This window comes from Aythya marila, assembly GCF_965140915.1.
Source record: "Aythya marila genome assembly, chromosome: 17".
Lineage (NCBI taxonomy): Eukaryota > Metazoa > Chordata > Aves > Anseriformes > Anatidae > Aythya > Aythya marila.
The window spans coordinates 7,438,033-7,462,287 of NC_139058.1; the positions used below are offsets into that span (position 1 = coordinate 7,438,033).

Sequence of the window (24,255 nt, forward strand, 5' to 3'; positions counted from 1 at the left end):
CTCAGGGTGCGGAGTCCCTTCCTTTAATTACCGCGTGGATGTGTAACGGCGAGGGACTCCATCAATCACCGAGGAAAGGAAAGGTGTCGAGCGGAGGGAAGCCTTCCCTGGGTTAATTACTGCTAACGAGGGGCAGGAAGCTGGGCAGAGGACACCCACACCGTGCCACTCCGTGCTCTGTGGCACTGCCTGCAGCTCCCCTGCACTCACAGCCACCAAACCCAGCCCCAGAAGAGCAGCGAGTCACCCTCGGACTTAAACCCCCTGGTGAGGAGCATCAGTGCGAGCGGGTGATGTCCACCAAGCCGCTCAAAAGCCATCCTGAGGGAAGGACACATCTGGATTTTCTGCTCGGTTGCTGTTTGCAGGGGCTGCCGGTGGCTCCAGCCCTGATGTCGGGGGCTGTGGGCTCTGCCGTCGGCAGCGCTGGCCCGGCCGGGTTGGCACAGCCCCGTTTGTGGCATAATTAATTCTCTTTTGATCATCTGCCGTGTAAATCATCAGTGGCCAGGAGTTAATCACGCGTATGAAATGAATCCTGCTCCTGCCTTAATGAGCGCCCAATCGTGACCGGCATCTGTTTACTCCCCGCACTTTCATCTTCTCTAGAGTGTGAACAATTAATTGTAGCCAATAATCTCCTTTTTATTCCATTAAAAAAAAAATCCGAGAGCGAAGAGCCTGTGCCCCGTGCTCCTGCTCCCCACGTAGCCCCCTTGGCTTTGTTCTTTCACTCCCATCGATAAACGCGTTGTGGGAGCAACCCGGGGGCTGCCCAGCGAGGACGGGGCCGTGTCACCGCCAGCAGGACCCGGTGCTGAGCCCCAGCAGACCCGGCGTGGTTGGACACAGAGGCAGTGCTGGGAGCTTTTAAAAACCCGAGCACCCCAAGCAGCTGAGGACAAACAGCAGGAGCTTGTGGCTTTGCTCCCTAGGGTGGCCGTCCCTGTCCTTGTCATTTCTTGCCCAACGTCCCCTGTGCTGGTGGCAGCTGGCAGGGCTCGACCACGGGGGTGAGGTGAGATGGGGCTCTTGGTCCAGCTTGTAAGGAGAGGGCAAGGTCAGCAAGATTTGGGGCTCCTGGACACGTCCCCTGCCGCGTTGGCTCCCACGGCGTACTCGGCTGTAATTTAGCCTGGTTTAATTGACGTCCAAATTAGCCCTCGTCGAACAGCACCGCAGCTGCATTCAAAAATATATAAAATTACAGCACAGCAAAACATTTTCACATTTCATTAGCGCGTCTTAATGGGAAGTGTCCGTGCCCCAAATTCTCCAGTTGTTCTCAGCAGTTGAAGCTCTCATGGCAGAGGCTGCGCTCCTGCCAAGCGTTGCACGATGCCGGCACGGGCGCAGCGGTGCCGAAACACTGCTGGGGAAGAAAGGGAAGGAAAAGCAGTGGCATAAACGGGCTGCCCCTGGTCTGAAGTGGGCACCTCTGCCTTCCAGGGGCTGGCCCGTCCTCACTGGTGCCTGACTCCATCCCTGCTGCTCCGAGCTCAACTCCAGCACCCCCCAGCCCTGGGGACCCCCCAGCCCCTCTCCCAGGAGCCGGGGACACGTCCCCACGCTGCCCAGCATGCCTCCTGTACCTGTCCTCCTTTTCTCCCCATGTCATTGGCATTCAGCTCTCCTGTTTATTCAATTAGCGCATTTCTGCTTAATTATCTGATTAATCTGAACATGTCTAATTGCTACATTAGCGGGGCGGGGGTGCCTGTCCCCCCGCTGCAGTGCACAAGGCCGCAGTCAAAGGAGCCGCAGCGGGAGCCAGGAGCGGCTGCGTCCTGTCCTGCGTGGGTCACGGGCGCTTTCCCGTCCCAGCCTGGATGGGAATTGTCTCGGACAGGCGCTGGGAGAAAGCCTGCCCCAAATCTTGGCTGATGTCCCCAGGGGAAGAAGGGATGGGATGGGACGGGACGGGATGGGATGGGATGGGATGGGCAGGTCCCAGCACCACCACCCCATCTCCAAGCCCTGGGTACTGCTGGTGCCGTCCCGGTGCCGAAGGCTGGGTGCTGCCAGCTGCCAAAATTGCTGCTGAAATTTCCACCTCCCCACATTTGCTGGGCAGCCCTCCTGTTTCAAGGAAAGGGGGCTTTTCCTCCCTTCCCTGTTCTCCCTTTCCCCCCCCAGAGCCTCATCCATGGATGTCCCCAGCTGTGGGGAGAACAGAGGGACCTGGCAGTGTGTGCGGCTCTGCCTGGGAGCCTCTCAAGGGGGGAAAACTTTCCATAAAACGGAGGTTTCCAAAGGGAAAGATGAATGCTGGCGTATGAGGGATAGACCCCATGAAGTGCTGCAGCCTCAGCACGGGGCCAAAATCCCCCCCCTGCCGACTGGGGCTGGGTTAGTGGAGGGAATAATTGGTAGGTGCTTCTGAAGCGTAATGAGTCGAGGGCGCTCGCAGCTTTTGTTTATTGACTCTCGAGATCTAATGAATACTTCCAAAGGTAATTATTGATTTTCTGCATTTGCAGGAAGCCTGCTTGGCTGGGGGATGAAGTGGAGATGGAAATGGGGAGGTTTTGTGCAAGACCAGGCTCCGTTTCTTCCTCTGGCCTCGTGTCACTGAAGCGTCTTTGCTGTGGGGGCAATGGGGGCACGGAGATGTGGGTCCAGGTGCCAGGATGGTGCCAGTGGGGTCACTGCACCGGCACTGTCCTGGCCATGGGGACATGGGGACAGGCCTGGGTCTGCTTCCCTGGGGATTCAGGGACCCCAAGCACCGTGGGCACAGAGCAGCAGGTGCTCAGCACCCACTGGGGTTCTGCGGCACATCGCGCAGCAAGCAAATAATCCAAACCCAAGGGAAAATTCAACGTTTATAGAAAAATATTTGTCCGGCTCCAGGCCAAACCCAGCTCTCTTCTCTCTCTAGAAGGGGGGAAGAGATTAAAATGTAATCCTGGGTAAACACATTTTCTGCTTCCCGTCCCCGGGGGCACCTCTCAGCACACACGGAGCCACCCCACCGCTCACTCCTGTCGAGGGCCCCGGGCAGGCTTCACCTGCAGCGGGGGCAGCTTCTGCTGCTGCTCACCCCCAGATCTAAACCTGGGGATGAGGGGAGGTTAACCCTTTGGGTTTGGGGGAGGAAAAAGGGGGACTAAGCATCACCAGGGGATGGCACGGGGATGGCAGCCGCGCCGGTGCCACCCGGCGTTGCCGCCGTGCTTTTTGCGGGCGTCTTGCGCCGCTCTCCCCGGCTGTTTATTTACGAGGCGATTTATTGCAGCGCCGTTGCTGTACGGCGGGGAGGCGCGTTCCTCGGAGCCTCCGTTAAGGGAGCCAATTGCTTAATTGGCTGCCGATGTCCCCGCGAGGTACGCCAGGAGAGGTTTCACCTCGTAGCGATCGCTGCCTCCCCCCTGCTCACGCGCCACCCACGCTGCCGATTTAATAGTGCAAACATTTGTTATTCCTCCCATTCAACAGCCAGGTCGGGGGCGTTCGGAGCAGCTCCAGGTGTGGGCTGGGCTTTGGGGGACAACAGGGGACAGCCGGGCTCGTTTGGGGCCAGGTGGCCTGGGGATTAGAGGAGAGAAGGGCCAGGCGGGCTGGAAGCCTTGCGTGGTGCCGTGGGGCCTCGGCTGCAGCTGGCGGTGGCTGCACTCATCCTGCAGAGCTGGGAGCTGGTGCTGGGCTGGGTGTTGGGGTAACGAGCTGCATTTATGGGGAGGAGCTGGCACCAGGCTGGGATCCTTCCCCCAGTGCTCCTGCGTCCCCACCAGCAGCACCCGAGAAGCCCCAGGGGGCACCAGCTGGGGGTGAGGCTGTCCCCATGGGACAAGGTCAGCTCTGTGCCCGTGCAGATGCTGTCCTAACCCCTCGGGCTTTCCAGGTGGAGCTGGCTGTGTTTTACAAAGCCCTGCTGGACCTCTGCCCGACTCTGCTGCTGCCGAGGTTTTAGGGTTTTAGGCTTGCTGCTCTCCGTGCAGGGCCGCAGCCCTGGGCTCTGGGTACAGAAAGCAAAAAGCAGCAGGGCTGGAGGATGTCAGACAGGCAACGCCCTGCTACCTCCTGCTAATTTTGCATCCATCGCAAGGAGGTGATCAAGTTTGCTGTGGTTTTCCCTCCTTCCTCAGCTCCCGCTGCCTATTGTTCCCGGCTCTGCCATCCCAGCTGCTTACATAAAGCAGCACGCGGCGAGCCGAGGCACAATAGCGAGCGCCTCCGCCACCCAAGGTCACCGCCTCTCACTTGTGCTCCCAAGCGCCGGCTCCGAGAAGCATTTTCTCCCAGAAACAGCTTTATTGGGCTTGGTGCAAGAGGCTGGGGGGATCACGCCGCTGCACTTGCCCCAGCCCAGGTGCCCCAGTGGCGAGGAGGGGTTGGATCCTGCCCCGGGTGCTGAGCTCTTGGTTTTGGAGCCGCTTTGGGTTTCCCTCCCTGCTGCTGCCCCAAGCTGGGGCTGAGAAGCAGCAAAACCCAGCCCTGCCCCTCCACCTCACCGTTAAATGGGAGAGGATGGAGGGGGAGGAAAGGAAGAGTTTGTTTCCCAAATCCCTTCCCCGTGCAGATCCCAGTGCGGACCAGATACAGAAAGCTCCCCGTGGCTTTTTGCTCCTTTTCCTCTTGGCGATCTGAGCTGGTGCCTATACTTTTTTTTTTTTTTTTTCAGTGAGCAGCTGGGAGAGGGCAAAACCAGAGGCTGAACCCAGCCAGAGAGGAGATGCTCCTGGGGAGCACCCCTGGACCGGGAGCCCCGGGCCGGTCACCACGGGGCCCATTTGGGTGATAAAACGGGCGATGTACTTGGGTGGTGACCGGCCAGGGGCTCCCGGTCCAGGGATGCTCCTGATCCAGGGGTGCTTCTGGTCCAGGGATGCTCCGGATCCAGGATGCTTCAGATCCAGAGATGCTCCTGGTCCAGGGATGCTCCTGGTCCAGGGATGCTCCGGATCCAGGATGCTTCAGATCCAGAGATGCTCCTGGTCCAGAGATGCTCCTGGTTCAGGGATGCTCCTGGTCCAGGGATGCTCCTGGTTCAGGGATGCTCCGGATCCAGGATGCTGCAGCCCGGGAGCTGCTCTCGGTCCGGGGCTGCTCCCGGCGGAGCAGCTGCGGGAGGCGGCACCGGGGAGGGGACGGCGGCGGGGCCCGGCCCCATTCCCCGCCTCGCCGCCACAAAACGGGAGCCGGGAGCGGCTCGGCCCCACACGCCCCCCACCAGCCGCGCCGAACCGGGCTAACCCCGAGCCGCAGCAGCCCCGGGCACCCGAACCTGAGCCGTGCGGGGCCGGGAGGGATGTAACAGCGATCAGCACCGCGGAGAGCGGCGGAGCGGAGCCGTGCCGAGCCGTGCCGGGGCCATGGCCAGCGTGCAGCAGGGCGAGAAGCAGCTCTTCGAGAAGTTCTGGCGAGGAACCTTCAAAGCCGTGGCCACGCCGCGCCCCGAGAGCATCATCGTGGCCAGCATCACCGCCCGCAAGCCGCTGCCCAGGTAAGGGCTCGGGGAACCCGCCCCCAGGCTCAGCACCACCACCGGGCTCTGCCCCACATCCCTGCTGGTTCCCCTCCTTCTGCCACCCCCGAGGGTCTCACTTAGGGGTTGGGGACCCAAGGGACCCCCGTGCGCAGGGCTGGGGGATCCCTCCCCGGGCTGATGCACGCTCGGGAAACTTTGGCTGCCTCTGAGCAGGGGGCTGGAAAGCTCTCGCTGGGCTATGGGGTGAAAGGGGGAAGCTGGGGGGGTCAGCAGGCACAAAGCGGGGGCGCCCCCAGCCCCACCGTGCAGCCCCCAGGGTGTGCGTCCCGCTGGCTTGGTCCCTGCGGCACCCGGACCCCGCGGGAAGGTGACCTGGGGGGGCAGCCACTAGGGACGGGGTGAGGGGACACAATGACACCCCCAGGACTAGTAGCCCAGGGGCTGTGGCCACCCCTGTGCTCAGCCCCTGCCTTGCCAGGTGTGCGGTTGGGGCAAAAACCTGCAGAAAAAGGCAAAAGGGGCAGCGGTGCCCAGCTGGTACCCAGCGGGGCCATCGGATGCGCCAGGACCCGTGCGGCTTCTTCACGACAGCGCCTTCCCGGCTTGGGAGCACCCGAATTTGTCTTGTTGGCTCCCTCGATGGTGTTAAAAGCCGTCCTCTCGGTGTTGTTTTCCCAAGGGACTGAGCCAGGCTTCTGCCTCCTGGGGCTGCTCGGGTTGGGAAACTGGGAACCGGCACTGGGAGCTGGGAAAGGCTCGGAGCTGGGCGCCTGCTCTGCACCCCTCCAAAAGCCCGCTCTGGTTTTCCCGAAGGCTTCACGGCAACACCGATCCCATCGGCCTCGTGGCCCTGAGAGCACGCCGGGCTAATTTAGGAGCAAATCCCCTAAAGCCGAGAGGCACCGGGGGCAGGTGGGGAGGCCAGGTAGCCCGGCGAGGCGCTGCAGTGACCAGCTGGCTCTCTGTTTGCTCCCACACTTGACAGCCGTGGGGCAGCAGGGTTTTTCCTCTCGCAGAAGGGGATTTTCCTCCTTCCAGCTGGCCCCACAGTCCCCCTGGGAGGCTCTGTGCCCTGTGGGCTCCCTGCGAGCCCCCCAAAACGGAGCGCGGCGCTGCCCCATCCCTCAGCGCCGCTCCCGGAGATAAATCCCCTTCCATCTTAATTCCCATCAAGCTCCCGGGGAGGTTCAGCGGGTTAAAGCCCTGCTAAAACCACGTTTCATCCCCGGAACAAAAGAATACATTAATCCTGGCCGGGGGCTGCCCGCTCCCCCGGGGGGGGGGCTCCTGCCAAGTCGAGGGGTTCCCGAGCGTTTCGTGGCACGGAAGGGGAAAAATCAAGGCGGTCGCTTCCCGTCTTCACTTTCTTCTCGTCCGACTCTTTTTTTAATTTATTTTTTCAAGAAGGCTGCGGGTGGCTGCTCGTTATTTCGGTGCCGGAGCCTAATTACCCGGCGAGCAGCCCGCAGCTGCTGCAGCGCGGCCGGGAAACGCTCGGCTTTGCAGAGGGGGGCACCGAGGGGCCCGGGGCTGTCACCTGCCCGCTGTCACCCCCCGGCCACCCCCGGGGACTTCACCCTGGGGCAGGTAACGGCGTTGGGGGGGGACACGGGGGGGACCGAGGCTGTGTCCGTGCCTGCCAGATGGCCGAACTGGGTCACACCAGGGCAGCGCGGGGATTTGCGCTTTAACCCCCAGTCCCCCGGGACGTGCCGCGCGTGGCGGGCAGGGAGGGGGGGTCACTGCGTTTTAGGGGGGGGGGGTGAACACCGTTTTGCCACCTGGTTTGCCATCACCGGTGATTTTGGGGACGGGACAGGGCACCTGCTGTCTCCCATCCCAACCCACAGCGTTTTGGCACCGCTGGGTCCCCGAGCATCGGCACCAGGGCGTGCTGCTTGGGGAGGTGTGTGGGGGGGACACGGACCCAGCTTGCGGCCCCCCCGGCTCTGCTAATCCCCCCCTTGTCCTCCGGGCATCTGCTCCGCGGGGAGAGGCGGCCGGGCCTGGCTGCCATCTGCTCCCAACGAGCCGCAGCGCTAATGAGCCCGTGGCCCCGGCCCAACGGGGGGAGCGGGGCTTGAAAAGAAAAGTGGAGAAGTGGAGGGGAGGGGGGGGGGAGAGAAGAAAAGCCCCCCCCCTGCCTCCAACCCCAGTCCTCGGGGGTGCTGTCAATAGGGAGGCTTTGTCTGCCCCTGCCCTCCAGCTCCAGCTGGACGGCGGCGGCGGCGCTAATTAGGCAGCTCGGGGGCTGCTGGGGGGAGCCCGGGGTGAAGGCGGCGAGGACAGAGCCGGGGATGCTCGGGGGACCCATGGTGCCTTCCTCCTCCTCCTCCTCCTCCTCCTCCTCCTTTTGCACAGCCTCATCCACCTGCCTCCGCTGGGCCTGTTTCCAATGGGGAAAAGTTCATCAGAGAGCATTTGCTGGGCTCTGGCGGCCGCCAAACGTCCCCCCAAGGCTGCCCCTGCACCTCCAGGGGTCTCGCAGGGCTCTGGAGGATGAAGCCGAGGTTAGAGATGCTGCAGGGCCCCCAAAAGCCCTGGGGAAAACACCCCTCGTGTTCCTGCTCCCCTCCTGGCAATGAGAGAGGTGCCCAAAAAAAGGACTTGGGCTCTCCTTTGGGAACAGCTTGGAAAAGGGGGCTCATAAAGCCCACACCCTGCAGGGAGATCGCCTCCCTCCCTCGAGGTCTGGGTAAAAAAAATAAAGATGTGGGGCTGTGGGACCCAGCACTGCCACCCCAAGGCACTGGAGCCTTCATCCCCCTCGCCTCCTGTCTTGCAGCCGGGCCTTTCTTTGGGCTTTCTTTAGGTTTTTCTCTAATATGAACTTATCAAACGCGCTCCCCGCGTCAGAGAAATGAAATCATTTCGTGCATGACCGCCCTTCCCTTTTCTCTTTATTTCCACCTTTTCTTCCTGCGGCCACCGAAACCTCCTCATCTCCGCAAGGCCCCGAGCAGCCCAGGAGGGTCGGGGCAGGCGCTGGGTTTGGTGCCCGCTCAGCGGGGCCACGCAGCCCCCCTGCTGCGGGAGGCTCGGGGCTGGCTCCTCTGGCAGCTGAGGGAGCCGGGAGTGTAAAAATAGCAATTTTTTTATTTTTTTTGTGCAAGCGATGGGAGCGCCTTCCCTGCCATTGCAGCGGGGACTGCAGGGAGGGCTTAAAAAAAAAAACTAAAAGTGGGAACGAACTCGGTTGGAAGGGGGAAAGGAGCCGGGGGATGTGGTGGGAACCCCGTGCCGCTCTTGGCCTTTTGAAGGGAGGCAGCCCTGTAGCTGGCAGGATGCCGTCCTGCAGCAGGATGGCAAATTGGGCTGAAATATGCCTCTTTTGGGGCAGGAGGCGCTCAGCCAGGCATTTCGAGGCTGAGCCGGGTCCCTGAGCACCCAGCCTGTGGCTGGGGCTAATTGCTTCACTGATGACTCGTTTAACGCTCCGTGTTTAATTGATGTCTCTCCATTAATGAAACAAGACCAGGTGGCTGCAGCCGGCCGGGCTCCGGGGGCTCTCCCAGTGTGCTCCCAGTGCGCTCCCAGTGTGCTTGGGTGGGCAGCAGGACGAGGTGCTCAGCAGGGTGCTGCTCCTTTGGGATTGCTCTGCTCTGCTCGCTGCCCCCTTCCCTCTTTGTTCCCGGGGCCAGAGGAAGGCCCAGCGAGCAGATAGGGGCTGCAAACACCGCTGTGATGCTTGATCCCAAATCCCAAGGATTAGGAACGGGGGCTCGGCCGGTGCACGCCTCGTCTGCATGTGTGAGTGGCTGGAAGTGCTCAGGAACCCAAGGGTCACAATGAGAAAATGGCTTTTGGCCAACACCGACTGCCAGCAGAGCATCGCCCTGGCAAAGCAGGGCAGTGCTGGCGCTGCAGTTTGGGGTTTTTGGCTTTGGGATTTTGGGGGTTTTTGGCTTTGCCTGGGTGTGCTTGAACACGGCACTTTGGGTGCGACAGGAGAGGACTGGGGCAGGAGGCTGGGATTTCAGCTGTCAGGATGAAGAACCGGCTACTGCCCAGCGAGGGAAATATTTTTGCATTATGAGAGATTTCACAGCTGAAGACCTCCGGCGTGCGGGGTGCAGGAGGGGAGGTAGGGCTTTGCTCAAGCTGCCCTGCTGAGGCTCTTGGTTTCCCACCAGACACCTTTATTTTCAGCTGCCTGTGTCATCTTCGCCTTCCTCCACGTCCCTGTTTGTCGCATGAGGAGCAGGGGCCGGAGCTCACCACGCCGTTCATGGTGGAGAGGCAGCAAAGCCGGCGTCCCGCTCGCCCTCCCTGCTGCTCCACTATCGATTTGGCCTCAGCTCCCTTCACCGTGCTCTGATTTCTTTCAATTAGGCTTTGAGCGAAGCCCCTGCGGCGTTCAATAGGGCTGGGCCCAGCACATCGGGATGGTTTGGCCAGGGATGCTCGGGGACGCTCCTGCACCCCGCCACGAGCACCCCTCTGCGTCCCACCGGGGTGACCCCACTGCTCGAAGGCTGCTCCTTCTCCCCTCTTTTTGCCATGGGGGAGCTGAACCCAGCCTGAGCATCCCTCAACCCCTCGCCAAGGTGCTCCTTTCCCCTCGGTGGCTGTCACCTCCTTGGGGACGTCCTTGTCTGGGCCGCTGCTGGGGGTCACGTTGGTGCCGGCATGCTAACGGGCAGAGCAGAGTGCTGGTAGGGAGCAGAGAGCCCTGCACTTCAGCTCCAGCTGCAATTGCTGAAGCCAAAGCGATGCGGCTGGTGGTAACAGGATGGTGACACCGCCTGGATTTGTATTTCATGCTGCTTCCAAGGGCCTGTAATTTTCATCAGCGCCGCACGACTTTTTATAGAACAGAAAAATGTGCGAGCGCTTAATGAGCTGTAATTCTGGAGAGCTTCTGCCTTGATTGGGACTAATTATTTTCTTTATAAAAATAATTAACAACCCACGCAACCCGCGGAGTGAGAGGCATGTGGCATTAATTAAACCGTGCGGGGTTTCCAGCGCACCTTTATCCGGCACGCCCCGGCCACGCGGCTGCCCTGCACCGCACGAAGCCAGGCTCAGCACCAGCGGGCACAAAGGCGAGGGACGGGGCGGGGACAGGGGCACACCGAGGCCACCCCCAGCCCAAATTTCCCCTCCTTTTCCAGCACCTTGAGGTCCCGGGACGAGCTCCAGGTGACCGCCGACGGGGAGCGCGTGCGCCCGTGCGCTCAGCCACGCGCTGACATAGCGGGTAATTGTTAACGGGACTAATTCCCCTATTTTCCTGGAGGTGTTCTGGGGAGTAATGAATACATTTGCATAATCTTGATTTTGTTTGTGAGTAATTCTGGATTATCCACATGTGGATAACACGGGGGCTTTGCCGTTCTAGGCTGCCTTTCGGCCGAGGATAGCAGAGCGTTTTACAAACATTAGTTCAGCCCCACGAATCCCAGCAAGCACTAAAATTATTATTACACCCAATTAAAGACGGGTGTGCGGAGCAGGGAAATGATTCTCTCCAGCCACGGGGCCAGGAGCGCTGGGAGCTGGCTGCCTCCTCCAGACCTTCCCCCTAGGGAGCAGCAAACCCATAAATATCCTCCCCTCGCTCTTCCCCGGTGATTTAAAGCCCTGTGCAGGGCTGCAGGGTGGAGGAGGTGGCTGGAGACGAGACCTGGGAGTGGAGAGGGAGGGATTTTTCCTGGCTTGGCCCCAAAAGCAGCCCTGGGTGGCATGGGCACGCCATCCTCAACCTCCTGAGCGGAGATGAGGCCCCATTGTCTCTCCTAGAAACTGTCTTTAAAAAAATGCCTCCTGCCACCCATCTCCACGCAGCTGGTGAGACTGCCGAGGTGATTCCCACAGCACCTGGGGGGTTTGGGGAAAGGAAGTCTGGAGCCACACCAAACCCACCCAGCCATGAAGCTGTGCTCCCCACGCTCCCCATCTGCTCTGTCCCAGCCCCGTGTAGCCCAGGGTGTCACCGTGGGGTGGATATTAGGGAGAAAAGTCCCAAATGGGGGACGCCCAAGGGACCTCATCTTGGGGGTGGTTTATTTGTGGGGTCTGAGTGTCCTGGCCCCATCCTGGAGGGAGAAGCTGGCCATCATCTCCTGGTGTCCCCCGCTGTCCCCACCAACCCGAGTTGCTCCCTGGGCAGGCGGATGCTGCGCAGGCAGGTTGGGTTTGGGAGTTATCGGGCGTGTTTTCCATTCGTTTTCCAGTGGGAATTAAAATAAAATAAAACAAAAGAAAGGGCAAAGAAATAGAGAGGGCACGCCACTGCTCCAGGGGGAGCCTCTCTCCCCGTCCTCTCCCCCTGCCGCCGTGCCCTGTGCCTGATCTGTGCTCACAGCAATCTCCCATCGCTCCTGGAAGCTGTGTGCTCACACGCCGCTCTTCGATTAAAAGTTAACGAGCTATGTTATTGGCAAATAAACTGTTTATCTCGCCGCCGTTCGCCCTGCCAAATGGAGCAGGGCTTCAGACAGGGGAGCTGGCGCGTTGTGACGAGCACCCGCAGCCCTACCCGGCGCCGGGCCCTGGCTGCGGTGCCATCGCCGTCACCTTTCCAGGCATGGGGACCCGGAGGGTGTTTGCCTAAGGAGGGGGATTTGAGAATAGGAAAGGCTTGGGGCTGTCCAGCCCCTGGGGAGGAGGGCACGCAGCCATGGGGACCCTCTGAAGGATGGCTCACGGAGCATCGCTTCTGTCCCCGGAGCACCTGGCACCGACCCCACTGCCAGCGGGGACGTGCCTCTGTTTTTGGGCAGCCATGCGTGGTAAATCAGCTGCTGGAAAATAAAGAGCTGAGCTGCTTTTTTTTAAATTTTTTTTTGGCCCGGGGTGTGATGAGAGGAGGTCGTGAAGCGTTTCTGGAGGCCAAGAAGCAAAAGGAGCCGCCGCCGCGTTGGGGCTTGCAGCAGGACGCGGGCATCACAGGAAGGGAAACGAGGCGTGGTGGCGAAAATTGGATGAAAAACATCTATTAGAGAGTGGCGTTTCTCTTCTGTGCTTAAACTGCATCAAGAAAAAAAGCCACGCGCTTTTCTGCAGCTGGCGCCTCTGCTGATGCACGGGAAAATAGTGGAGAGAAGATTAAAATGGAACTGGCTTGGAATCTGTGCAATCAGGGAAAATATCTCGGTGATTTGCTATTATAATTTTCAATAACAAACTGCAGGGCTCCTGCCGCACTAATAATAACAGTCTGAATGAGGTGGGGAAGGAACCTGCCGTGGGGTGCTTGTGTGTCTGTGTTTGTGGAAAGCACTTTACAATCTCCCCCATCTCCTAATTTTGAAGAGGTATTTTTAGTGCGTATTTCAAAGGGATTTATGTAAACACATCTGCTGGAGTTTGGGCTTGGAAAGGGCTTTACAACCTTCCTTTTCCCCCCTCCCTCTCCTGGGACAAAGGAACGGTTCCACAATTTTCTTTTTCAATCAGCTGAGAAGAGACAGAGAAAATAAAAGGGTAATTTTGCCAGCACAGAAAAAAAAATCTCCTCTGCCTGAAGTGGTGCAGAGCAGCCAAGGTGCTGGGCAGAGGCGATGTGCGGGGATGGCTGCGGGACCGCCGGGTCCCACTGCTGTGGCTGCGGGCACTTCTCGCTCTTCCTGGAGCTACGGGTGCCCGTGTCCTTTCATGGGCTGATGTCCCTCAGCGAGACATCCATCATTGGCTTTGCCAGTGAAATATTTGCAACTAACAGGCTCATCAGAGAGGCTTTAACCTTTTGAGTTTTCGGGGCTCCAGTCGGCTGGAGCTGTGCCTGTTTTTGCACCGGGGTCTGCTGAGGTGATGGGAATGAGAAGCCAGCTGGGGCTGAAAAGGGCAAGGTAGTGAAGTGCCGGTGCTGGTTTTCCCAAATATTCTGTCTTGAGCTCAGAAGTGCTGGTGGAGTGGATCTCCCAAGTGTGGCCAGTGCTGGAGGTCTCCAAAGTGCTCATGCATTTAGCCAGATCCCTGCGGCACCGGGCTGGGCATCCAGCACCCCATTACTCTGTGCCTGTAGAAGTAAAATAAATCTTAAAAAAAAAAAAGGCCTGGTGGGCATGATCCAGCCCCGTTGTGCCTGTTCTGCTGCTTGCACAGCTGCTGGGAAGGGTGGAGGGGCCTTGGAGTGGCCCCAGAGGGCTGGGGCTGCTGGAGCTGGTCCCACAGAGGCGAGAGATGCTGCCACTGCTGCCCTGGCAATGGTGTCCCACAGCTGGAAGGTCATGAGGAAGGCAACGTTCCAGCTTTTCTCTTCTCCAGAGAGAAAGGAGAGAAGGAGAAAGGCTGCTTGATGAAAGCTTTGTGGCAGGAGATGGCTGGGGGACGTGGGAGCCCGGGGACAGGGGAGGGGGCTGCGTCACCAAGAGCCGCGGTCCATGGCCTGATGAGACAGCACATGGCCATGGCACTGAGCTCTGTGATGGAGATGTGGTGATGGTTTGTGAGAGAGCTCTGCTCCCCGAGGCTGCAAATACCCTCTGCCTTTGCCCCGTCCTCAGCGAAAGGCCAGCAGCCACCTCTCCACGCTGTCATACCCTGGCTGCCAGCCCCAGCCCTGTTCTCCAAGCGACTGCAGCATTTTATGGCGGTTTCTCCCCTTCACGTTAGCAATACCAAAATGCAGCCCGGTTGGGAAAAGCAGTGAAGTGCTCAGGCTGGTGGGAGAGGCGAGCACCTGGGCAGAGCCCTGTGCGCCCTCTGCTCCCCTCCCATCCACCAGCAGCTGGCCAGAATTGCCCCCAAAATCTTCCTGGACCAGAGACTGCCGCAAAGGGAAGGGACGTCCCCTGCGCAGAGGAAGCCTGTGCTTCCAGTCACATTGCTTGCGTGTCCTTGCCGCCCTCCTGGGGCTGCCTCCAGCAAACTAAGCTCTTTTTCCCAAAAAAAAAAACCCTCCACAGAGGCTTTCTCCTCCCTGCAGGGGAAGGTGTGACAGCCCTCCCTCTAAGGCTGCGGAGGTCTTTCACACCGAGCTGCAAGCGCTTTTATATCAGGGATGAAAGACAGGAAAGACTACAAAGTATATATATATATATGTATTTAAATATATATTTATATTCGATCAATGTCCGTGGAGCTTAACGCACAGGGATTACCAGCCGGTTTAGCGTGTTAGTGACTCTCAGCTTTCACCGGAGGAGAACATTTGGTTGAATCAAAGCCAGCCTTTGATGGGATTGGAGAATAATTATTTCCATCGATAATTGCTTCCAAGCCCAGAAGAAATGGTTCGCGGGGTGTTGCAGGACAGCAGCAGCCCTTGTTCGCCTCCGGGCCAAAATGTTTTAACCCCGGGACCTGAAAATGCCATTAGTGGGATCGGGGACCAGGGTGGGGAACATGACCCACCGTACCCGGGGACAGCCCCTGCCTCTGCTCCCGGAGCTGCTCCAGCCCTGGCTTTGCACAGATCATTAATTTGGGGACGTTTTTAATGGATCCTAATGATTGAGCCTCGGAAGGCTGCTCTTAAAAGGGGTTTGGGAAAGGCCACGAGCCAATTAGCTCACGCAAAGAAAGCAATTAACCGTGTAGCTTCCCGGATGGTTACAAACCACATAGATGTTGGGCAGAGACCGGGGGATTTATTACAGGAGGAGTAATAGATTTGAAAGCCGGAGGGACCGTCACATCAGCAGCACCTCCTGCATGTCCTGGGCTGGAAGCATTTGCCCCAGCTTCACCCCATCGAACCCTAGTGCTTGTGCTTGGCTAAGGCACATCCCTAAAATGTTTGGACACTGAAAAATGTCTGCTGAGAAAGAGGAAGCTATTAGGGAAGGTGGGCTTTGGCTGAGAGCACAAGTGGAAATAGGGGTGACCTCTCTTCTGCAGCTGCTCCTGGGCCAACTGCAGTCCCCAAAATTGCATTGCTCATGACGAGGGCAGGCAGAAGGACATTGCCAGGGGCTGCATGCTTCTGGCCAAGGCTAGCCAGGGCTAACATGCTCCTTCACCATGGCATTGCTCCTTAGCCATGCTCCTGGGCACATTGAACCCTCCAGATGTGCACACCCCAGCCCTTCATCCCACGTCTCTGCAGCATGCCCTGGACACCCTGACACTTGCTGTATTTATTGAATAATACTTTGGATGACACCATGTTCTCAGTGCCCCCTCCAGGTGTGGTTTATGGCTTTGAATCACTCCTTCTGTTTGAAAAAAATATCTGCAGGGCTCTGCTTGCGTGGGTTCCTCAGGGCTTTTGTAGGCACCTGCAAGGCTCAGGCACTTCCCCTTGGCTCTGAGGGGCTGCCCCAGTGCCTCCAGTTTGGGCTTTCAGCAGGACCAGCTGTGCTGCTGGCCCAGCACCTTGTTTGTAGGTGTGGGGAGGGAGCTTTGCTTCCACCTGGGTGCTGATGAGGGGGATGCTTTGGGGGAAGAGGACATGCAGCAAGGGGCTGGCAATGCAACAGCAGATTTGGGGAATGGTGATTGATTTTTTTTTTACCCTTTGTTTTCCTGAGATTTTCACTCCCCTGTTTTTTTCCTTCCTTATTGCTCTTTCTGTCCTGATACCCTCTAGTGGGCCACTCAGCTGCCTGCCATACCCTGCAGAGGACAGACACCCCGAGAAGCCAAGCGGCCGCGTGTCCAAGGAGGCCTCCAGCACTAACGGCTGGGCGAGAGGGAAGGAGAGGCGCAGCCATGCCCACCGCAGGTCCCGCAGGTAGGGGATGGGGCCACCCCAAAGGGGACGGGGCTGTCAACAAAGGAAACACCGAAGAGTGTATGCTCATCCCAAGTGGGGTCTGTGAAAGCTGTGGATGGGTTGAATGGCCACATGAGTTGCAATTCCATGAAACCCATGGAGAAACCCAGTCTCTTCAGTTCCCTTTTCACTCCACGTTGTGGTCATGCAGCCAGCCCAGGTGAGCTGCCAGCATCCCGTGTGCAGTGGGGCCTGCGGGGTTCCCCCAGCTGGGGATCACCTCAGCAGTTCCCACCTCCATGTGCCCACATCAGACTGGCTGCTTTGCCTTCGTTAGGGCATGGCCTTGTTATCAGCTCATCGTTTGCCCCTGACTATTTGTGAGGGGAAAAAACGAATGAAACCTTCAAAGCGAAGCAGCTGGGGTCTCAGAGCTGCCTGCTGAACCGTCTCTGGGATTAAAGCTTCTCCATTTGGTTAAAGATGCTGGAAAGAAAGAGAAAGAAAGCACATTTCCTATCTTCAGATTGCAGGCTAACCGGAACAATAATCTAAAGTGTATTTTTAATTAGACTCTGATTACAATCACAGAAGAACAATTAAAGTTGGATCAGCCCAGGGAGAAGTCTTCCACTTCAAAGACAAAAGAATTCATCTCGGGAGCAGGAGGAGGGCTCTGCAGGAGTTGCCTGTGGCTGAGCAGTGCAGGCTGGAGGTTTCTCCATGCTCTGGCTTGGCCATGGCAGGGCTTGATTGAGAAGGGGGCTGAGATGTGCTCCTGCTTGCTGGGGAGCCCAGATTTGTGTTGTCCTGGGTTCTGCTGTCTCACTAGGGCAACTGAGGTCCTCTCCTGCATAGTGATAGTCTCAGTGGGGGCTGGGATGAAGCCTCTGCTCACCTTTGGGTGAGCTCACCTCACCAGGACAGCTCTCTTCCCTCAGAGCCCCGGGTACACTTGGTTGTGCCCAGTCAGACAATGGGAAGGGGTCTTCCAGCTCCTTGTCCCCATGCCTACCCTGCAAGGCAATGTTGGTGACCTGCTGCTGGTGGCTGGCAGCAGGGCCAGCTCCTGGTGGGCTTGGCCCTGAGCTGCAGCCCTTCAGGTGGTTTCACTGGGGCCACCAACGTGCTGTCCCTGTCACCTGAGAGGCCAACATGCCAGGATGCTTGCTCTGCCTTAGGACTATTATTAACAATAATGTCCTTTCCTTTGTCCTGTCTGCAGCTCTTCACGTTTTCCAAACATGAGGCCACACTCATGTCCCCAAAGGTGGCTCCTCCTGCCAGTGGGACAAACAGTGGGGAAGCTGAGGCAGAGACCCAGTGCCCTTGTTTCTATCAGTCTGCTTTATTTTGGATCACTAGCCCCCAAACATTTCATATTTTCAGTCCAGTGCTCTGAATTAATTTAACTGTGGATTTTACTTTTCACTGAAACATGACATGATTCAGTGTCATGTGTTTAAAAAGAAATTAGTTCACAATTTTTTAAGGTTTAACAGCTGTGCAAGATATACATAGCTTACTAAATTACCATAGCATCTCAATAAATATATATTTTTCTAATCAATTGCTATTTAACATATGTCATGTCTTTTACTACTGTTAGATGCACCTGATTGCAATAATTATTATATGCAAATTAAATGTCAATTAATTATTTAAAGCATATTTACAAAGAGCAACAAAACCTATAAATCTGTTCTGGAGTCATTAACCTCAGCAAACACGTTTTAAATAATCAGCTGGCACTGCATCCACGTACAGTGGCTGTCTCATTATATCTCCATTAAATCCATGCAGGAGACACTTAATTTGAAGTGTGACCAAATTATTCATTAGAGGGTAATTAGGGGCTCACCCGCACCCCTGATCTGCTGTCAGAAGTGATCCCTCTGCCCTGTCTGTCCCTCTGGTGGGGACAGCGGCATGGGGAAGGGAGCAGCCCCAAGTGAAATGATACAGATGGTGCATTTATTTATTATTTTTAAAATATTTTTTGATTTAGCCCCTCGTGCAACGGGGAGCGTGCACCACCGCCGGCCCGGGGGAAGAAGAAGAAGAAGAAGTCTGGCCGCAAGAAGCGCCGGAGGTGAGGGCGGCTGTGACAGCGTGGGCCTGGGCTGGGGCGTGTGGGGATGAGGGAACTGGCGGCCCTCGCTGCACAAGGGGAGGAAACGGATGCAAAATGGAGGTGTGAGGGCCCGTTGGCAGGCCCCACGAGGCACCGCCGTGTTGTCGCCCTCCCCTAACAGCTTGCGGGGGCTCAGCCTGAAGCCCCCCAGGCCCTGAGCCCGGGGATGGCGCGGGCCGGGATGGCCCTGGAGGGGTGAGGGGGCCATGCAGCCCCTGACACCCCTTTGCACCCCCAGGTCTCCCTCCTACAGCCCCTCCCCTGTGAAGAAGAAGAAGAAGAAGAGCTCCAAGAAACGAAAAAGAAACAGGTATTTCTCCTTGGGAAACGTCACGGCTGGCTGGTGGCTGTGCAGGGGTGTGCTGGGTTCTCAGGGGGCGTCTGGGCAGGAGGTGGGAGACGTTACAGCCCTCCCACGGCTCGTAGTTGTTCGTGGTGGTGGCCATCGAGGCAGCAGGGCCCCACGAGAAGGTGAGATGGCCGTTGGGGTGGCTTGGTGAGCTGTCAGGGTGGCAGAGAAGATGGACAGATGGACAGACAGACAGGCAGGTGAGCCAGGTCAAGGCCAAGGCAGCCTCCACCAGCTCCACAATCTTGCTGTCAAATTTCATGTGGCTCCCATTCATTTCCCCTTCCCATCAACCCACAGAAAGTGGCAGCATCTGAACCATCAAAAGGCTCCAGCCAGCTCCCTGTGCCCACATCTCAGCCCCTTCCTTCCCCTCCCCAGGCACCAGGAGCCATCAGATTTTCCCTTCCCAGCCCAGAGCCATCTCTCAACGTCTCCCAACCATGCTGGCAAGGGGGAGAGCTCGCCTCACATTGCTTGAAGTCATGGGACTGCCTCCGCCTTCCCTCTTCTGTAGCCCATTTTTAATTTAAAAAGCATGATGAAAATTTAAAATTGCAAATATTTTACCATTTTCCCTCAACTGTTAAATCAATATTTGCAGAGAACAGTGGATGCCATCTCCCTCGGAAAGTTCATGTATTTATAATTTATTGAATCAAAGCGAGAAGCTACCAAAAGTGGCTAACAGGGTGAAAAGCAGAGTATGTTTCTTAAAGAGGAAGGCAGGGAGAAGGAGATACAAGGAGATAGAAATCCCTTTAAAATAATTCCTTTTCAATAAGAGATTCTTATGCTCTTGTATGGATGCCACCTTGTGATAGTTGTCCTGGGTCAGATGCTCTTTGGCTTTCCACCTTTAGTACCCATATGTGCTCCCTACAAGCTGATGATAAGCTGTATCCGGTCCCAAAAAGCAGCATGAGCAACCACTGAGCATTAGTGACTGATGGAGGTCATTTCCAGACACCTGGTAACACATCAGCTACAGATCCCATTTGCCATGGGTAATCTCCTGGCCCCTCTAGGCAGCACTTCAGGCCATGTCCTCTGTGGGATGTTGTCCTAGAAGCTCAGATGGGCCATCAGGCTGTGTAGTAGACCGGGGTCAGGCCTTGCTGCAACGTGATCTCCATGTTCCCAGGGTTTTCTTTGAAGACCACCAGCATGATGGCTCGTGTGTCATCCCAGGGATGCTCCAGGAGGGAAGAGTTTGCATGATCCTGGTTTGGCTGTGAGCTTGCTCTGGGGTTATCCAGAAAGGATTCCTCCTTTGGCTGCTACATGGTCCTTCATACAGAAAACCTGGGACTGGACTCTCCTCTGTCTCTTTAAACTAATCGTAGTGCAAGACTGCAGAGGCAATATTAGTGAAAAGGGAACCCCCAGGGATGTGAGAGGTGCTCAGGCTATAGATGGGCCTTACCATATTGTCTCTGATTCAGATTTCCACTTCTGTTAGACCCTGTATTCAATGTAAATATTTGTGTCTTGCAGGTTATCCTCAAAGAAGAGAAGACACAGGTAAGAGCAAGCATGGGTGATCCCTTAGAAATAATAGTTTAATGGTCTTCTCAGGATCTCATGAGGTTGATATTTGCTGGGTGGGGGCAGAAGACACTTCTGTCTCCTGGTGGCTCCCTTGGCTCCCCCATTCCCTGTGGATTTGGGGCTACCCTTGTCCTGTTCAGCCTTATGTGTCCCTCAGATCCCATAGGAGTCAGATCTCCTGCCCAACCTATGCAGCTAAGCAAGTAACTGGAAATGGCATCTTGGTTAAAAGTATCCCCAGCAACAATCATCCATGTTGTATCTTTCCTGCATCTTTAGCCTTGTTTCTTTTATGGCTTCATCTGCAAAGAGTACGCATCCCTGAGCAGTGTCCATCTTTGAAACCCTCAGACTCACTCACTGCCTTTCCAGTTGTGTACTTTAAGGATGCTCCTGATCCCAGTACATGCATGTACTATTCCAGTTCTCTATGGGAAAGCCAGCAGGAGGGCTGATGGCACTGGGATTTTTTTTATTTTTTTTGTCCAAGCCCATGAGCCAGCTTTGTTAGCAGGAACTGAGACCCCCTGTGCTGAGAGAGAATCATTCATCCCTTTAATTTTTTATTGCACGCTTTTGGGCAATTTAGCTGTAACATTGTGTGTGATTGTGTGGCTCTTTATCAGAACAGAAATCTCTGAATTAATTAGCCATTTCTTATTTAGTTCTTCAAGCCCCAAAAGTAAGAGAAAGGAAGAAAGAAAACACAAAAAACAGTAAGTAGTGGTTCCTGGTACTCCCTGCCCTGCCTGTGCAGAGCTGCAGGGGTAGGAAGCATTTCGTTTGGTGGGTCCCCAGGAGCTAATGCTAGCTGCAGAGCTCTGAGCAGCTCTCTGGATTATTTTGTAGCTAAAACCAGTGATTCTGGTTTTGCTGAAATAGGGAAGGGTTTGTAGAGGCTGGAGATCTTTTCTCTCTCATTTGTGCCACCTGATTCAGGACTTTTTCATGGGAGCAGAAAGCAATGGGGAATAGGGAAGAGAAGGGGTTGTTTAGAGGTGTTAGAGAATGCAAAAATGTGGAGCTGAGGTTCCTAACTGCTCTGGTAAGTGCATAAGAGAAGGATTGTGGTTCTCTTATGGGGCAGACAATCAAGGAGTATGGCATGAAATGTGGTTCCTTAGGGCCAGGAGGAGGGCCTGTAAGCATTCTGTTTTTAATTTCCTTCTCGGTCTTCTCCTGGGAATTGCAACTTGTGGCATCTCACCTGCTTTCAGAGCAAGGAAACAGCTCCGGGGCTGAAGCTGTTTACTCTTAGGCAGAAAGGGGACAGAAGGACAACAACCCCTAGCCCTACTGATGTTACCTTGGTACGCCTTGGGACTGAAGAGATTGGGAATCCAAGAGGAGCACAACGTGCCGTGCTGCTTCCAGAGGCCAGCTGTGTTACAATGCAGAACACCCATCTCCTTTTCTCGATATTTCTGCCTATTCAGTGGTGCACTCACCATTTTTTCCTCAAACTAAGCTGCTACACACCCAGAAGTCTCATAGATTGTTGGTAAAACCGAGGCTTCCTAGATAATTGGTGAAAGAAGGCATCTCCCATATGCAGGGTGGTGCTGGCCAAGGTGCAGTAGCCTAGCAGTGTGGTTAACACAAAGGTTGGATGCCTTGCTGGAGTGCACTGACCAAGGGGAATGAGAAGAGCTGATTCCTTCTTGGTTTATCCCCAAAGAGCTGCTAGAATTGCTCTTTGGGGATAAACCAGCCAGGGCTCTTTAGCCTCCATCTTTCAGCTCACAAATCAGAACTGAGTCACTCCTGGTTTCTGCAAAACTCCCCATTGCTCCCAGGGGTGGATTGGAGAGAGCCTGTGAGCAAACGCAGATCAGGATTTTTTGTACCATCGCCCTGCTTTGGCTTATCTTTGTGTTGAGCAACTGGTTATCTAAACCACATGGGACCAGTTCATCCTTCCTGCAGACAGAGAAAAGTCTTAAACTGGGAGGGAGTGGTGCAGAAGGTGAAGAGAAAATGGGGATTTTTACACAAATCCACTGTGTGAGGGAGAGATGTTTAGTATCCCTGACTTCATCTGTGCAGAAAGAAGGAAGAAAAATCCCAATTTTTTTTTTTTTAATTGAATCATAGGGTGTAAAAAGCATCAGAGGAAACAGCCAAGTGGAGTTCAAGCAGTTGCCCTGGTGGTTGCCCTTTTGTCTTAGGGGAGATGCTGTTCTCAAGCAATTGATTTGCTAAGTTTTCGTGGTGCCAGACTGCTAAATGCTGTCCAGTCAGGTATATTAGCAGTGTCAAGGAGTGGTGCAGCATGGCCATGAAAGCAGGCTGTTCCCATCAGCTAACCCCTCATTAGCTTTGCCTGCTGGCACAGCAATACCCGGCTGAGCAGATGGCTGCGCTACCAGACCAAAAATACCTGCTGTGATGGGCACTGAGCATGATGAGAAGGAATAGGCACTGAAGGTGACACAGCTGCCACCCACGTCAGCCTACTCTGTGTGTGCAGGGCTCAAGCTTTTGGCAAGGGCAACAACAGCCCTTCAGTAATGGGGCCAGGTAAGCCGTCAGTAATAACCCACGTGGAGCAGCAGGACAGTGAACTGGGCTCTGTGTGCACATTTTGCTGGTCCCTGTTCTGTGGCCCTGTAAAGAAAGGGGGCAGCATGACTGGACACCTATGAGCAGCCAGGTAAAAGGGTCCTGTGCCCGCAGTAGGGCAGGCTGCAGTTAGGGAAGCTGTCCTTCATGTTCATATAGCAATCATAAGAGCATCCTATAGGACTGGGCAGACCCTCCCACCTTGAGAAGGTGGGGAAGGCAGGCAGGTACTAAGTGTTCTGTATTATTTGGAACATGGCCTCTTGCATCTGCTGTTTAGAAAGGAGCCTGCACTGCAGAGAGGGGCACAGCAAGAAAGGGGAGGGTTTGGGCTTTGCAATGGGTTGCCCAGAGGGACTGTGCTCCCACATCAAAGCTTAGCTGTGGGAACATCCTGGGCAGTTCCCTGGCTGTCAGGGCAGCCTGCAGGATGAAGGGAGAGTAGCTGACAGTTCTTTAAGGTCTTGAAAGCAGAAAGGATTGGTGCTGTGCTGTGTTCCTGCATGCTAGTCCATAGATCTTCCTCCAGCAGGCTATGGGGGCAACCTAATAGCTTGTAGTTAAAATGCAAGCATAGATCTCAGTAAGATGGCTTGCCTGAATGTCGGTGTAGCTGTGAAGGGATGGAGAATTTCTCATGCCTTGCTGTGCTGCACCATGTCTCATGCACCAATCTCTTTGGCTTAAAGTGCAGCTCTTGTTTCTGATTGAAATGACTTCAGCCTCCACCTGCTGCCTCTTGCAGCCCCCAGTCTGCTGTCTAACGGTGGTTTTCCTCTCTGCCTTCTTAAAGCTCTCGTCGGCGCACCCGGAAAGCTCATCGCCATCGCCACCGCCACTCTCGCTCGGAGAGCTCCGACTCCTACTCCCCGAGCTGCCGCAGCAGGTAACGTGACCGCTCGCTGAGCTCAGGGCTGCAACAGCTCGTGTGATCCATGAGCTCTGCACAGAGCCATGTCCCGTTCTGCTGGGACACCGTGTGTTGAGCTGCTTGCGCTCTTGGCCATAAAAGAGAGGGTTTTGGCTCGAGGAGCAGTGGCTTCAGCTTCTTAGTCCAGCAGTCACTTCTAATCCCCGTAGCTGACGCTCAGGCAGTGACAGCTGATTTCAGCCCAGTCTGCCTTCCCAGCCCAAGGGCTCTGTGCTGCTGATGTCCCAGGCAAGCCGTTAAACTTGTTCTTAGCAATGGAAATGTATTTGCCAATGGCATCTGTATCCACTGCCTTTGACCTGATTTCAGTCTCTGTCCTGTGGATGACAGATGCATCCTGAGGCCAGCTGAGTGGATGCTGGTGCTAGGGCCACATCACTGCGATAGCAAGTTGCATAGCTCATGCACATGAATTTGATACGTGTTCTTTGAAAGCACTTGACTTGATGAGCAAACCACCCCCTCTCTCCCACTCCATTCCAAATTACTGAGAATTTTCTCATGAAAATTTGATGATGATCAGTGCAGGGAGGAATGCAACCTGTAATAGGTGAGATCTTCATGCAAGAGAAGATTGTCTTTTCTTGGAGGTGTATTGACATAGGAACATTCAAGCTGCTGGGAAGCACAGCTTGTCTTGAGCCACCATAAAATTACGAATTAGAGCTGAAATTTGGCGTTAAGGTCCGAA

General features: G+C 55.9%; 1 protein-coding gene across 1 annotated transcript in view; it reads left to right on the plus strand.

The window, feature by feature from the left end:
* Positions 1-5,170: 5,170 nt before the first annotated feature.
* Positions 5,171-24,255, plus strand: part of SRRM4 (serine/arginine repetitive matrix 4) — a 32,002-nt gene continuing 12,917 nt past the window's right edge. The window contains 7 exon segments of the mRNA XM_082773771.1: positions 5,171-5,446; positions 15,912-16,055; positions 18,046-18,129; positions 18,410-18,481; positions 20,018-20,044; positions 20,737-20,787; positions 23,427-23,519. Of these exon segments, the coding sequence (XP_082629897.1) occupies positions 5,316-5,446; positions 15,912-16,055; positions 18,046-18,129; positions 18,410-18,481; positions 20,018-20,044; positions 20,737-20,787; positions 23,427-23,519 (602 nt within the window). The 5' untranslated portion in view covers positions 5,171-5,315.